The following is a 12,415-nucleotide window of genomic DNA, read 5'->3' as shown; positions in this document are numbered from 1 at the left end:
CCGACGGAAGAGGATCCCCCACATCGTAATTCCTCTCGGTCCGGGGTAAGCCGGTGAGAGAAGAAGGCGGCAAGATGAGCTCTTGTCTTCACCCCTCTGAGACAGGTACGCTTCAAACCAACCTCTTGATGCGTCTAACCTCCACCACAAAGGTTCATCCGCCGTCGGTAGTGTCAGGATGGGAGCAGAGAGGATGCGCTGCTTGAGGTCCTTGGAAGGCCGTCTCAGCTTCTTTCCCCACAGATAACCTTGTGTTGCCACCTTGGTTAAACTGAGAGAGGGGCTCTGCCACCGGAGCTGAAGCTGATGAACTTGGCGTAGAAGTAGTGAAGCCCAGGAAACGCTGAACTTTCCTTAACGGAACTTGGGGGTGGGTCCAATTCCTGGCTAACCGCCCCTCCTTCTTGGGTCATTGGACTCGAACCGGGTTCACTACAAATCCCCAGGAGCTGTACTCGATGAGGAATGGAATTCAACACTTTTCCCGGCTTAACGTACAAATGGCTGTCTAGGAGGCGTTTGAAGCAACTTGTCCTGCATGTTAGTGGTGTTCTCGAAGGGAGCTCGAAAAGATGAGGATTATCCAAGTGAAACAACACGCAAAATGTTAAAGCATATCCCTAAGCACATCGTTTATGAGGCTTGGAACAGCAGCCGGGGCGTTGGTCAGGCGAAGGGCATCACCAAGTTATTTCGTAGTGACGCAAGTAGGGTGTTGAAAGCGGTCTTATCCACTCGTTCACCGGGTTTTGATCCGCACAAGATGGTATGCGTTCCGCAGGTCAAGCTTAGTGAAGACACTGCTTCTGGAGCGAGCTCAAAGGCTGTGGCCATAAGGGGGTAGCGCGGGTAGGGTTTACGGACGGTTATGGCATTGAAAGTCCCCGGTAGTCGATGCAGGACGTAATCCCGCGTCTTTTTGGCCCAAAGAAACCTGCTCCGCGGCGGGTGGACTGGACGCATGAGGCCTTGCTGCCAGAGCGTCCTTGATGTAGGTTATCAATAGCAGCTCGTTCGGAGGAGATAGGGAAAGAGATCCGACCCCTGGGAGGGCAGGTTGCCCGGAACCAGGTCGATGGGGCATCGTAAGGTCTATGGGGTGGTAGTTTGGTGGCCCTTCTGTTTGCTAAATACCGGTTTGAGTCATGGTAACACTCGGGCACTCGGGACAGGGTCGATGGATTCTACAGACTCGGGAGGGGAACGGGGAACTTGGAAGATACAAGTGGCTTGGCACGTAGGACGCCCACTGGCTTGATAGTGGCCAAGACTCAGTCGATGTGAGGGTTATGCTGGTGAAGCCAGGGTATCAAGGAGAGAGGGAACTCGGAAACACGAGGTCAGATGAAAGTTCATCACTTCCTGGTGTGGGAACTGAAAACGCAAGGGTAGTGACACGAGTGACAAGTCCAGATCCAAAGGCTTCCATCCAACGTAGTAACCGCTTATGGGTCCACTTTAGAGTTCAGAGGAGAACGCCATTCTCCTTGCCCAACACCGATCCATGAAGTTACCTGCGCTCCAGAGTCTACCGAAGGCTTGAAGGGAAGCTCGTGTGGTTTTGGTTCCCTTTTTCACAGGAAAGGGTACTGGAATGAGCAGGCGGGAGTTGGATGGATGAGAGGAGGTTATGTTCCCGTTCCGTCCTCCAGGCCTGCACGGAGAGTCGTTTTCCCCTGGAGCCCGGACACGTGGAGAGGAATGGCCGGTTGGCCGCAATATAGACACATCGCTCCTCATCCGCGGTCTCTCTCAGCCTGGGAGATGCGTCCAACCTGCATGGGTTCCGGTGGAGTCAGCCGGGATAAAAGGTGGGAGACTCGGAGCTGGAACATAGGAACTAGGGTGAGAGATCTACAGGTTGAGCTCTCCTCTCTCAGACGCTGCGTCTATGCGTAAGCCAACTTGTCAGGGACTCGAGGGTTGTCCGGTGGTCCGATGGCCATTCATGCTTGGATTGGTGTCGAAATACCTTTCAAAAGCAACACTGTGAGCGCCTCGTCCATTCCAGCCACTCGCTGCTGGCACCGCTGGAAACTGGATGCATAGTCCGTTCAGGCGCTGCGCCACACTTGGCGGAGAGTCAGGAAGCTGTTTGGCTGAGTCAGGACGCGCTGGTAGACCTTGAACACTCGCTTGAAATTCTTCAGCAAAGGTAGAGAGCGGCCCACAGCAGGGAACTTTGGGCATCCCACACAGCAGTAGCCCAGGCTAGGGGTTTTTCCCGACAGCAGGGTGATATATATGGCTATCCTTGGACCGGTCGTGGGAAATGACCGAGGGTGCAGCTCGAAGGAGAGAAACATTGGGTCGAAAAAACCCCTTACAACCACTCGGATCACTGAGAACCGTTGGGGAGGGGCGGCAGACGAGTTCAAGCCAGGGGGTTAACTGCCACGGCACTGAATCTGATGAACTGGAGCAGAAGGCGTGTTGCAGGAGGAAAGTGATCAGAAATCTGCTTTTATGGAATTCATCATCTCCACAGAGTTGAAGAATGCCCAGCCATTAAGGCTCTTGCTGATACCAAGCAGCTCGTGTACGTTGGACAGTCCTCGTAGGTGGAAGGCATGGAAAAAAGTCTGGGTACTGCTGCCTCTGTTCATTTTAATGGCTCAGTGTTTCTGTCAGACCCGTGCGAGAACCAGTCACTAAATCGGCAGGAACCCAAGAGATGAGGCAGGACACAGCAGTACTAGAGAATGTGTTTAAAAAAATAGATATCTTTCCAAAATACAAAGAAATCCACAAAGCTGGTAAAACAGCAAGGGAAAAACAAACCTTAAAAAGACAAATACACAATTCAAAAGACACAAAACCAAAACCTGCTGGAAAATCCAACAGAGAAAAATATATGTTCACAACAAGGCTGGCTGGGGATGGGTGCTAACATACAAAAACTGAGCAAGGAACTGAGGAACACACAGGGATTAAATACTAACAAGGGAACGACATACAGGTGCAAACAATAATTAAGAGCAAGGGAAAAAACAAAGGTACAAAAAAGGTGCAATGGGGACATTAGTGACAAAAAAACAGAACAGTCCTGGCAAACATGACACCCCCTTTCTGATCGTGCAGACTGTCTCTCAATATGTAAGACTGGCTACAGTGTGTTGCCCTACAGGAAGTGCTATATCTTACAGTGTGTTGCCCCTACAGGAAGTGCTATATAGCTACAGTGTGTTGCCCCTACAGGAAGTGCTATATCTCTACAGTGTGTTCGCCCTACAGGAAGTGCTATATAGCTACAGCTGTGTAGCACTTACAGGAAGTTGTGCTATATAGCTACAGTGTGTTGCCCCTACAGGAAGTGCTATATAGCTACAGTGTGTTGCCCCTACAGGAAGTGCTATATAGCTACAGTGTGTTGTACTTACAGGAAGTGCTATATAGCTACAGTGTGTTGCCCCTACAGGAAGTTCTATATCTCTACAGTTTGGTACCCCTGAATCACGCTTCAGCACCAGGCAGTCCAACGGATGAATCTGGGTTTGCTAGGAGAACGCTACTTGCCCGAATGCATAGTCCCAACTGTAAAGTTTGGTGGAGGAGGAATAATGGTCTGGGGCTGTTTTTCATGGTTCAGGCCCCTTAGTTCCAGTGAAGGGAAATCTTAACACTACAGCATACAATGACATTCTAGATGATTCTGTGCTTCCAACTTTGTGGCAACAGTTTGGGGAAGTCCCTTTCCTGTTTCAGTATGACAATGCCCCTGTGCACAAAGCGAGGTCTATACAGAAATGGTTTGTCGAGATCGGTGTGGAAGAACTTGACTACCCTGCACAGAGCCCTGACCTCAACCCCATCGAACACCTTTGGATGAATTGGAACGTCGATTGCGAGCCAGGCCTAATCGCCCAACATCAGTGCCCGACCWCAKTAATGCTCTTGTGGCTGAATGGAAGCAAGTCCAGCAATGTTCCAATGTTCCAATATCTAGTGGAAAGCTTTCCCAGAAGAGTGGAGGCTGTTATAGCAGCGAATATTAATGCCCATGATTTTGGAATGAGATGTTCGAATAGCAGGTGTCCACATACTTTTGGTCTTGTAGTGTAAATAAAAAAATTATTATACTTTTTTTATTTATCTTTGCTCCATCCAACGAGATGTATCCTCTGAAAGAGAAGATCCGTGGTCTACTAAATGTAACATATTTTAATGAGGGTTTAACTAAACAGATATAAATAACAAATATCCCAAAAGTTTTTGACCCATATTGAAAGAAAACAAAAGTTACAAAAACAAAACAAAAATAAACATTTTGAACTTCTTTCAGTCCTATTGATATAATACTGAAAGCTTTCCCCTTGGCCACTAGGGGGCACATGCGGACTCCCCAAACAGACTTTTACTTTACGAATGTACAGAACACTTTATATATATTCATAACAAATATTTATATTTAAATTTATTAAAAAATTTATATTTATATTTCTCTAGAGAGGTGAAATAACAGTGTTGGACWACAAAAAATTCCAGTGACACCGCTCATCATTTAGCTCAATGAACAAATCTCTATTACACTGTATGATGCAAGAAATATTGACATTTCTGCAATGAGCACATAGATTATTGCATGGTAACAGTTTTCCTTTTTGTTGCATTGAAAGGGTGGAACCCAAGATAATGAAACATTTCTCCCTTCGCTGGTGGATCGAGCGTTCATTTTGCCTCCAGTACAGGTCAATGGTGAAACAACTCTCTTCAAACATCTAAACAGATTTGAGAGGTACAAGAGAGGCGTCGTATGTGGCGGACCTTTGTCCAAAAGTTTGAGATCGATTATCTTGCTGTACATCTTGAGATATTTTATCATGCTGTTGATCCCAAATGGAGAGGTCACGATCACAATAAACCATCTCATCGTTGTGGTCTTCTACAATGTTCCAGAGTGTTCTCCCCATGTTTTTGAGGTGTTCTAGAGTGTTGTAGAATGTTCTAAGTGTTCTACACCCATGTTTTTGAGGTGTTCTGGAGTGTGAAGAAAATGGTTCTAAAAGAGTGTCTACACCATGTTTTGAGGTGTCCTGGAGTGTTGTAGAATGTTCTAGAGTGTTCTACACCCATGTTTTGAGGTGCTCTGGAGTGTTGTAGAATGCTAGAGTGTTGTAGAATGAATTCTAGAGTGTTCTACACCATGTTTTTGAGGGTCTCTGGGAGTAGTTTGTCAGAATTTTCTTAGAGGGTTCCTAGAAACTAGCTAAAACGCATGTTTGTTGTTGAGTTTGGTCCACTCAAAGATGTCCTGCTCACACACAATGTCTGAGTTGATGAGCAAGTAACGGTCCCCGACACAGAAGTGTTTCTGGCAGGCCGCGCATTTAAAACACTCCAGGTGGTAGACCTTGTCCCTCACACGCATGGTCATCTCAAACGCTCTGATCCTCTTCTCACAGCTAGCACACAGCCCGTCCTGTCCAAACAGCCTGGGAGGGAGGGGACATGAAGGTTTATTAATGGATAAGCATTAATAAACCATTCATAAAGAGTTTACATGCTATTGACTAATGAGTATTTTGTCATATTTGTTTGAATTTTAGAAACATTTACAATAACTAATATGTAAGCGTCATATGGGAAGGATTTCAATGACCTATTGACACATGGGGGAGCCCAACATCAAAATATCTAACTCTGTTTTTGGGGTGAGGGCATATGGTAAATGTCAACTGTACAGTGTCTAACCTGAGGTAGTCTCTGCGGCAGAGCTTGCGTCCCAGTTTGTAGTAGAGTCTTCGTCCCACCTCTCCCAGTCTGCAGCCACACAGGTCACAGCTCAGACAGTCCTCGTGCCAGTACTTCTCAATGGCTTTCAGGAAGAACCTGTCCCCGATGCTCTGCTGGCACCCCCCACAGTTCAGGAGGGACGGGGGCATCTGTAACACCTCGTCCACCGGCTCCCTAGCGGGGAACAAGGACGAGAGACAGATGAGGAAAGAGAAGAATAGAAGTACATAATAAGAAGTGTGTGTGTGTGTGTGTGTGTGTGTGTGTGTGTGTGTGCGTGTGTCTTCTACCATGTAATATGCACATATTATTATTAGTTTAATCCACAGGAGGGAGCCATCGACTTATTTACCAGTGAGTGCAGCACATAATCCACATGACCTGTTCATACAACCAAAATGTGTGCTGACAAAAGGTCACGACATTCAGCAGCCTTTTAAATAGACTTCTATTGTTCTTTATAATTATCCTTTTCCCCATTTATTGGTGCTTCCTTCTTCAATTTGTTCTTTCATGATTTTGAATTGAACTCTGAAGAGACTTTTGGAAACTGCTACTGGCCCATTGCGTTTGCCTATTTCCAAGCAACTATTGTAATTTGCGTAATAAGACATTCTACAGCAGTATCAAGTCAACATTGAAGGTCCTTGATTCTATTATAGCCTATTCTATTATATTTCAAGGAAACAGCCTYCTAGTACGTCACTTACTCGTTAGCCTCCATCGTCTTCCTTTCAATTGCAGATGACATTTTCCCAGTATGTTTTATTTCTCAGGTTGACATCAAGTTGTTATAGATCCCGGTTCTCTTCTCTGTGATCAGACTTGCAGGCCCACGCCACGTTCACAGTTAAATCTTCAGAACACGCGTATAACGGTAAATGTCGCAGGGACACACACACSGCACCTGCTCTGATATAATGAAGCCCTAGACGTCAGTTGCGCGCGGAATTTGCCTTCATTTTATATGACATCATTTCCATCAGCAGTCTATGTCCAACGAAGATCATCCTGACATGTGACGCATTTTCAATGATGGAGGCTATTCTGTACATTTCCTCAGGCAATTGAGAAACCGCGGTGAAATTCGGTGTAGCCTTCGTCTTTCATAAGTGGATGTTTTGTTTTATTCCATTGCGACTGTGTATATGTCTTCAAAGCCTAGAAGAATTAAAATCATCAAAGGTTGCTTGACTGAGTCTCCCCTTCCTCTTCAGTTCGTATTTCTATTCCCTTCTTCTCCTGACGCGCTCTGTCCTGAGAATGAACATTACCGCGGTTCCGTTATTGAGCGGCTGCGTCGTGTTTTTAAATACCAGCTCGGCCCCCTAGCTCGGTCTCTGGTTTCGTTTCACCCTTCCTGCTCACGACTACTTGACAATGGGGGGAAATCGCTCTTAAAGCGACAGATAGCCAGCGCGGAGCACAACTCCTTCATGCATGATTGAAGAAGTAAGTCGTGACAGAACTTGGGGTCACGAGTGTTGTCTCGAGTTCAAGTGGTGTCTATATGTCTAAATGGCAACAAAAGTGAGATAAATAGAAGCATTTTAGTTTATTTGTGTGAAACATTCTCACTGCACTGTGTGGTAGTCTTATTAGTGCCTGTTAATGTATTGTTTGTTTCTTCCTAATAGGTCAATTACCCAACAGTCAAAATAAAATTAGGAGCAATCATAACATAAATACATTGCTCTGGGTACAGCAGCAGCCCCTGATGGGAAACCCCAGGATTATCATGAGCCTCGATGGTGCATCTATTGCCTTTTATTGAAAAGCTTGTTGAAATGTGCCATGGTATGTGTTCTTTTGAACAGTGCTTTTCCCCAGCAGTTTTATGATATCACATTGGAGGAGTAACATTTGCATTATAGGAGCATTGGACTTGGTTGACATGCATATATATCATTACAGTCTGAAAAGGGATCTAAAACTCGTATGTCCAAGAAAAAAGGTTTATTTAACCAGCAGAAAGACTCCCTATCTCTCTCTGTATAATCTGTGTTCTTACACCCATCCTCAACCAACGTCCTCAGGGAGCCTTCCTCTTATCTGCTGCCAGGGTCCTAGGCAAGGCTGGCTGTTAGAGGGAGGGAGGGAGGGAGGGCGGGCGGGCGGGGAGGGAGGGAGACACACATAGCAGTTGGACTGAGCTGAGAGATAAAGCACCTTGCCTACTGCAACACCCGGTTTATACACACACTTGTCAGGCATTAAATAATCAACTCATATCACCCCAATTTCCACCGTTACACTACTGTGATGGTGGGTGGACCGAATACAGCATGAAGAGTGCCAGTTCTGTTGTTGCTATCATGCCACTCATTGGTCACTCATTGTCATGCCCACTCAAGCTGGCACTCAGGCTAGGCTGAGTGGTACTCCTCCCCAGGCAGATGCTCGTAAATGTAGTGATCACAGCCTGTGGCTAGATTCTGGCTGTTAGGTTGTGTTGTGGGTTTTGTTGTGTAGGCCCAGTGGTCACACAGAGACAGAAGCAGAGCTGAGAAGGGCCCGGAGCTCCACTATACCTAGTGGAGATCAAATACAGAACAGCTTTGAGAGACAGAGAGAGTACTATTCTGAGTTACATGATCACAGCACAGAACACAAATCACAGTTAATGAGTTCTAGAACACCAACCAAAACATTTGACAGGAATCTTAAGAGGCTAATTAGTTCTAGAACGACTACTTTAACAATTTTCTCAGAAAAGTGTCCAAAAACGAATTAAGTGGAAGAACTGTGCAGATGCAAACTTTGGTAATGGAATATACGGTCAAATCTACCTCAGGTTTTTTATGAGACTACTTTTTTTTTTTTTTACGGTTAAATATCTGCTCAGAATGAAGATTTATTTGAAACCCCAAAACCCAATTTGATGTGCTCCTATTAACTTTACATGTTGCTCCTATGAACTTTACATGTTCCTATAACTTCACATGTGCTCCTATTAACTTTACATGTTGCTCCTATTAACTTTACATGTTGCTCCTATTAACTTTACATGTTGCTCCTATGAACTTCACATGTTGCTCCTATAACTTTACATGTTGCTCCTATTAACTTTACATGTTGCTCCTATTAATTACATTGCTCCTATGAACTTTACATGTTGCTCCTATTAACTTTACATGTTGCTTCCTATGAACTTCACATGTTGCTCCTAAACTTTAATTGTGCTCTATTAACTTTACATGTTGCTCCTATTACTTTACATGTTGCTCCTATGAAACTTTACATGTTGCTCCTATAACTTTACATGTCGCTCCATGAACTTTACATGTGCTCCTATGAACTTACATGTTGCTCCTATAAACTTTACATGTTGCTCCTATGAACTTTACATGTTGCTCCTATAACTTTACATGTTGCTCCATTAACTTTAACATGTTTAACTTTACTGTTGCTCCTATTAACTTTACATGTTGCTTCCTATTAACATAATGTTCTCCTATTAACTTTACATGTTTAACTTTTTACATGTTGCTCCTATTAACTTCCATGTTGCTCCTATTAACTTTACATGTTGCTCCTATTAACTTTACATGTTTTAACTTTACATGTTGCTCCTATTAACTTTACATGTTGCTCCTATGAACTTTACATGTTGCTCCTCATGAAACTTTACATGTCTCCTATAACTTTACTATGTTGCTCCTATTAACATGACAGTTTTAACTTAACAATGTTGCTCCTATAACTTTACATTTCTCCTATGAACTTTACATGTTGCTCCTATGAACTTACATGTTGCCCTATTACTTTACATGTGCTCCTATGAACTTTACATGTTGCCTCTTGAACTTCACATGTTGCTCCTATGAGACTTTACATGTTGCTCCTATTAAACATGACATGTTTAACTTTACATGTTGCTCCTATTAACTTTACATTTGCTCTATTAACTTTACATGTTGTCCTATTACTTTACATGTTGCTCCTATTAACTTTACATGTTGCTCCTATGAACTTTACATGTTGCTCCTATGAATTCACATGTTGCTCCATTATTATCTATCTACATGTTGCTCCTATTAACTTTACATGTTGCTCCTATTGAACTTTACATGTTGCTCCCTATTAACTTTACATGTTGCTCTATTAACTTTACATTTGCTTCCTATAACTTCACATGTTGCTTCCTATTTAAACTTTACTCCTGTTAGCTCCTATTAACTTTACATGTTGCTCCTATGAACTTTACATGTTGCTCCTATGAATTCACATGTTGCTCCTATGAACTTTATCATGTGCTCCTAATGAACATTTACATTTTGCTTCCTATAGACTTTACCATGTTGCTTCCTAATGACACTGTCCATAACTTATGTTTCCCTATGAAACTTCTACATGTTCTCCTAATGACTTACATTGCATCCTTGACTTACTGTCGTCCTATAAGCTCAAAACTTTACAGTCCATATTAGTTGCTCCTATATTCGTTCTCTATCTTTACATGTTGCTCCTATTAACTTTACATGTTGTATGAATTCCTGTGCTCCTATTATACTTTACATGTGCTCCTATTGAACTTTCACATGTATTGCTCCTAAACTTTACATGTTGCCCTATTAACTTTACAATGTTGCTCCTATTAACTTTACATGTTCCTCCTATAGACTTACATGTTGCTCACTATTAATTACAGTTGCTGCCTCTAACTTTAAGTTGCCCTATTAACTTTACATGTCTGATCCCATTAACTTTTAACATGTGCGCTTCCTATTAACTTTACATGTTGGTGCTCATCGGATGGCCTTTGATTGGAAAAGGAGAATCATGATGCCCTTATCCAGAGAAACCAACAATACAAGCTTCATCATATACAGTGGCACAAAAAAAGGTGCTATCTAGAACCTAAAAAGGTTATTAATCGCCTGTCCCCGTAGGAGAACCTTTGTTTATCCAGGGAGAACCCTTTTGGTTCCAAGTAGAACCGTTTGAGTTCCATGTAGAACCCTTTCCACGGAAGGTTCTACATGGAACACAAAAGGCTTCTACCTTGAACAAAAACGGGTTTTTACCTAGAACCAAAAAAGTGTTCTCCTATGGGGACAGTTGATGAATACGTTTTTAAAAAAAATCCTAAGAGTATAGTCTAGTCTTCCAAGTGCTATAGCAGAAAGTCCAAGGTTTCTATTAAGCAAGGCTTTGTGACAACGCAATCAGCATATCCCCAACAGTTGGTGCTACTTAAAACCATTCACCATTTCCTGTGGATTTGACAGGGCAGGCCTAGAAGGATTTGCAATAACTAAAGGCGTCAGCATGCTTCAGTTGGGCTGGTGCCTAGCGAACCGAACGAGTGTGCTCGCATACTCCCTTAAAAACCTTTGTTTGATAAACAAGAAAYAAGCGGCAATAGTACTGCTTGTCCATTTTGAGATGCCGTAGCCAGTATGCACTTCCTCAAAATAGTCTGAATTCATCTAAAATAACTGAAGAAATCTGTCATACATTTTTACGTTTTTTTGCAGAGTAGATCTTAGTTGCGCAATTTTACATCACGGAAGAAGAGCTGAGGCTTTCCTGGGAGGGGTTAGGCCTGCTATATCTACTGCTTACTCTCCATCGCTCCACTGACTCCGCTGTCTGACTGCAGTTGGCTCAAACTGATAGGCGGCTGACGAGCCTGATAGAGCACTTGAGAAAATTGAGGTCTGTACATTAGGGCACGCAACAGGAAACGGAAAGTGAGCCTTTCTTACTGTGCAAGTCTAGATAGTCCCTAACTGTTTCAGTCCATTTTGTGCTTAAAAAGTGGCAATCAGCAGTTGAAACAGTAACAAAGTGCGTACCCGTCACTTTTTCGGGCAAAAGGCTGAGGGATGGCGCTGGAGAAATGTAACCACTCTCAAATTATAAAAACAGAGCTATAGATGCAAGGACTGACCATCCATGATATCATGTTTTGAGGGTATACAGTAATTGTTTACATTTACTTTGAGGCATTTAGAAGTGATATTCTTCAATAATCAACGGGTACATACTATCATTGATTTATAGGTCCATAAATGAATGTCACAACTGCAGAATGCCACTTTAATGACCACAACCCTGGTTTGTTGTTCTGTGTTCATTAGGTGAGAAGGAACCCAGCAGACCTCTAGGGTTTCCTTTACTGCTTCTAAAACAAATGGTGTATGACATGACAACACGCTATATTACCATGGTAACGTGACAACACGTTATAATATACTGTAACTACATGGTAACACCAACATTTATAATATACGGTAACTACATGACAACACGTATATTTATACGTAACTACATGGTAACATGACAAACACGTTATAATATCTGTAACTACATGAACAACACGTTATATATATACTGTAACTACATGGTAACACTGTTATAATATACTGTAACTACATGAACACGTTATAATATACTGTAACTACATGGTAAACGTTATATATACTGTAACTACATGACAACACGTTATATATACTGTAACTACATGGTACACGTTATATTTATACTGTAACTACATGACAACACGTTATAATATACTGTACACTACATGGTAACAGTATAATAAACTGTAACTACATGAACACGTTATAATATACTGTAACTACATGACAACACGTTTAATATACTGTACTCCATGACAACACGTTATATATACTGTAACTACATGGTAACATGACAACAAGTTAAATAATAATAC

At 42.9% G+C, this 12,415-nt stretch overlaps 1 protein-coding gene across 1 annotated transcript; it reads right to left on the bottom strand.

Annotated features, from left to right (window-relative positions):
- Positions 1–5,033: 5,033 nt before the first annotated feature.
- Positions 5,034–7,695, bottom strand: lmo2 (LIM domain only 2 (rhombotin-like 1)). Its single transcript, XM_024000804.2, has 3 exons — positions 6,444–7,695; positions 5,692–5,907; positions 5,034–5,432 (listed from the first exon to the last, which is right to left on the bottom strand). Exons 1-3 carry the CDS (start codon positions 6,482–6,484, stop codon positions 5,207–5,209), a joined length of 483 nt encoding a protein of 160 aa, XP_023856572.2. The 5' UTR covers positions 6,485–7,695; the 3' UTR covers positions 5,034–5,206.
- Between the last annotated feature and the right edge of the window lie 4,720 nt (positions 7,696–12,415).

This window comes from Salvelinus sp. IW2-2015, linkage group LG14 (genome assembly GCF_002910315.2).
Source record: "Salvelinus sp. IW2-2015 linkage group LG14, ASM291031v2, whole genome shotgun sequence".
In the NCBI taxonomy this organism is placed as follows: Eukaryota; Metazoa; Chordata; class Actinopteri; order Salmoniformes; family Salmonidae; genus Salvelinus; species Salvelinus sp. IW2-2015.
The sequence above is the reverse complement of the archived record's forward strand: the minus strand, read 5'-3'. Positions and strand labels throughout refer to the sequence as shown.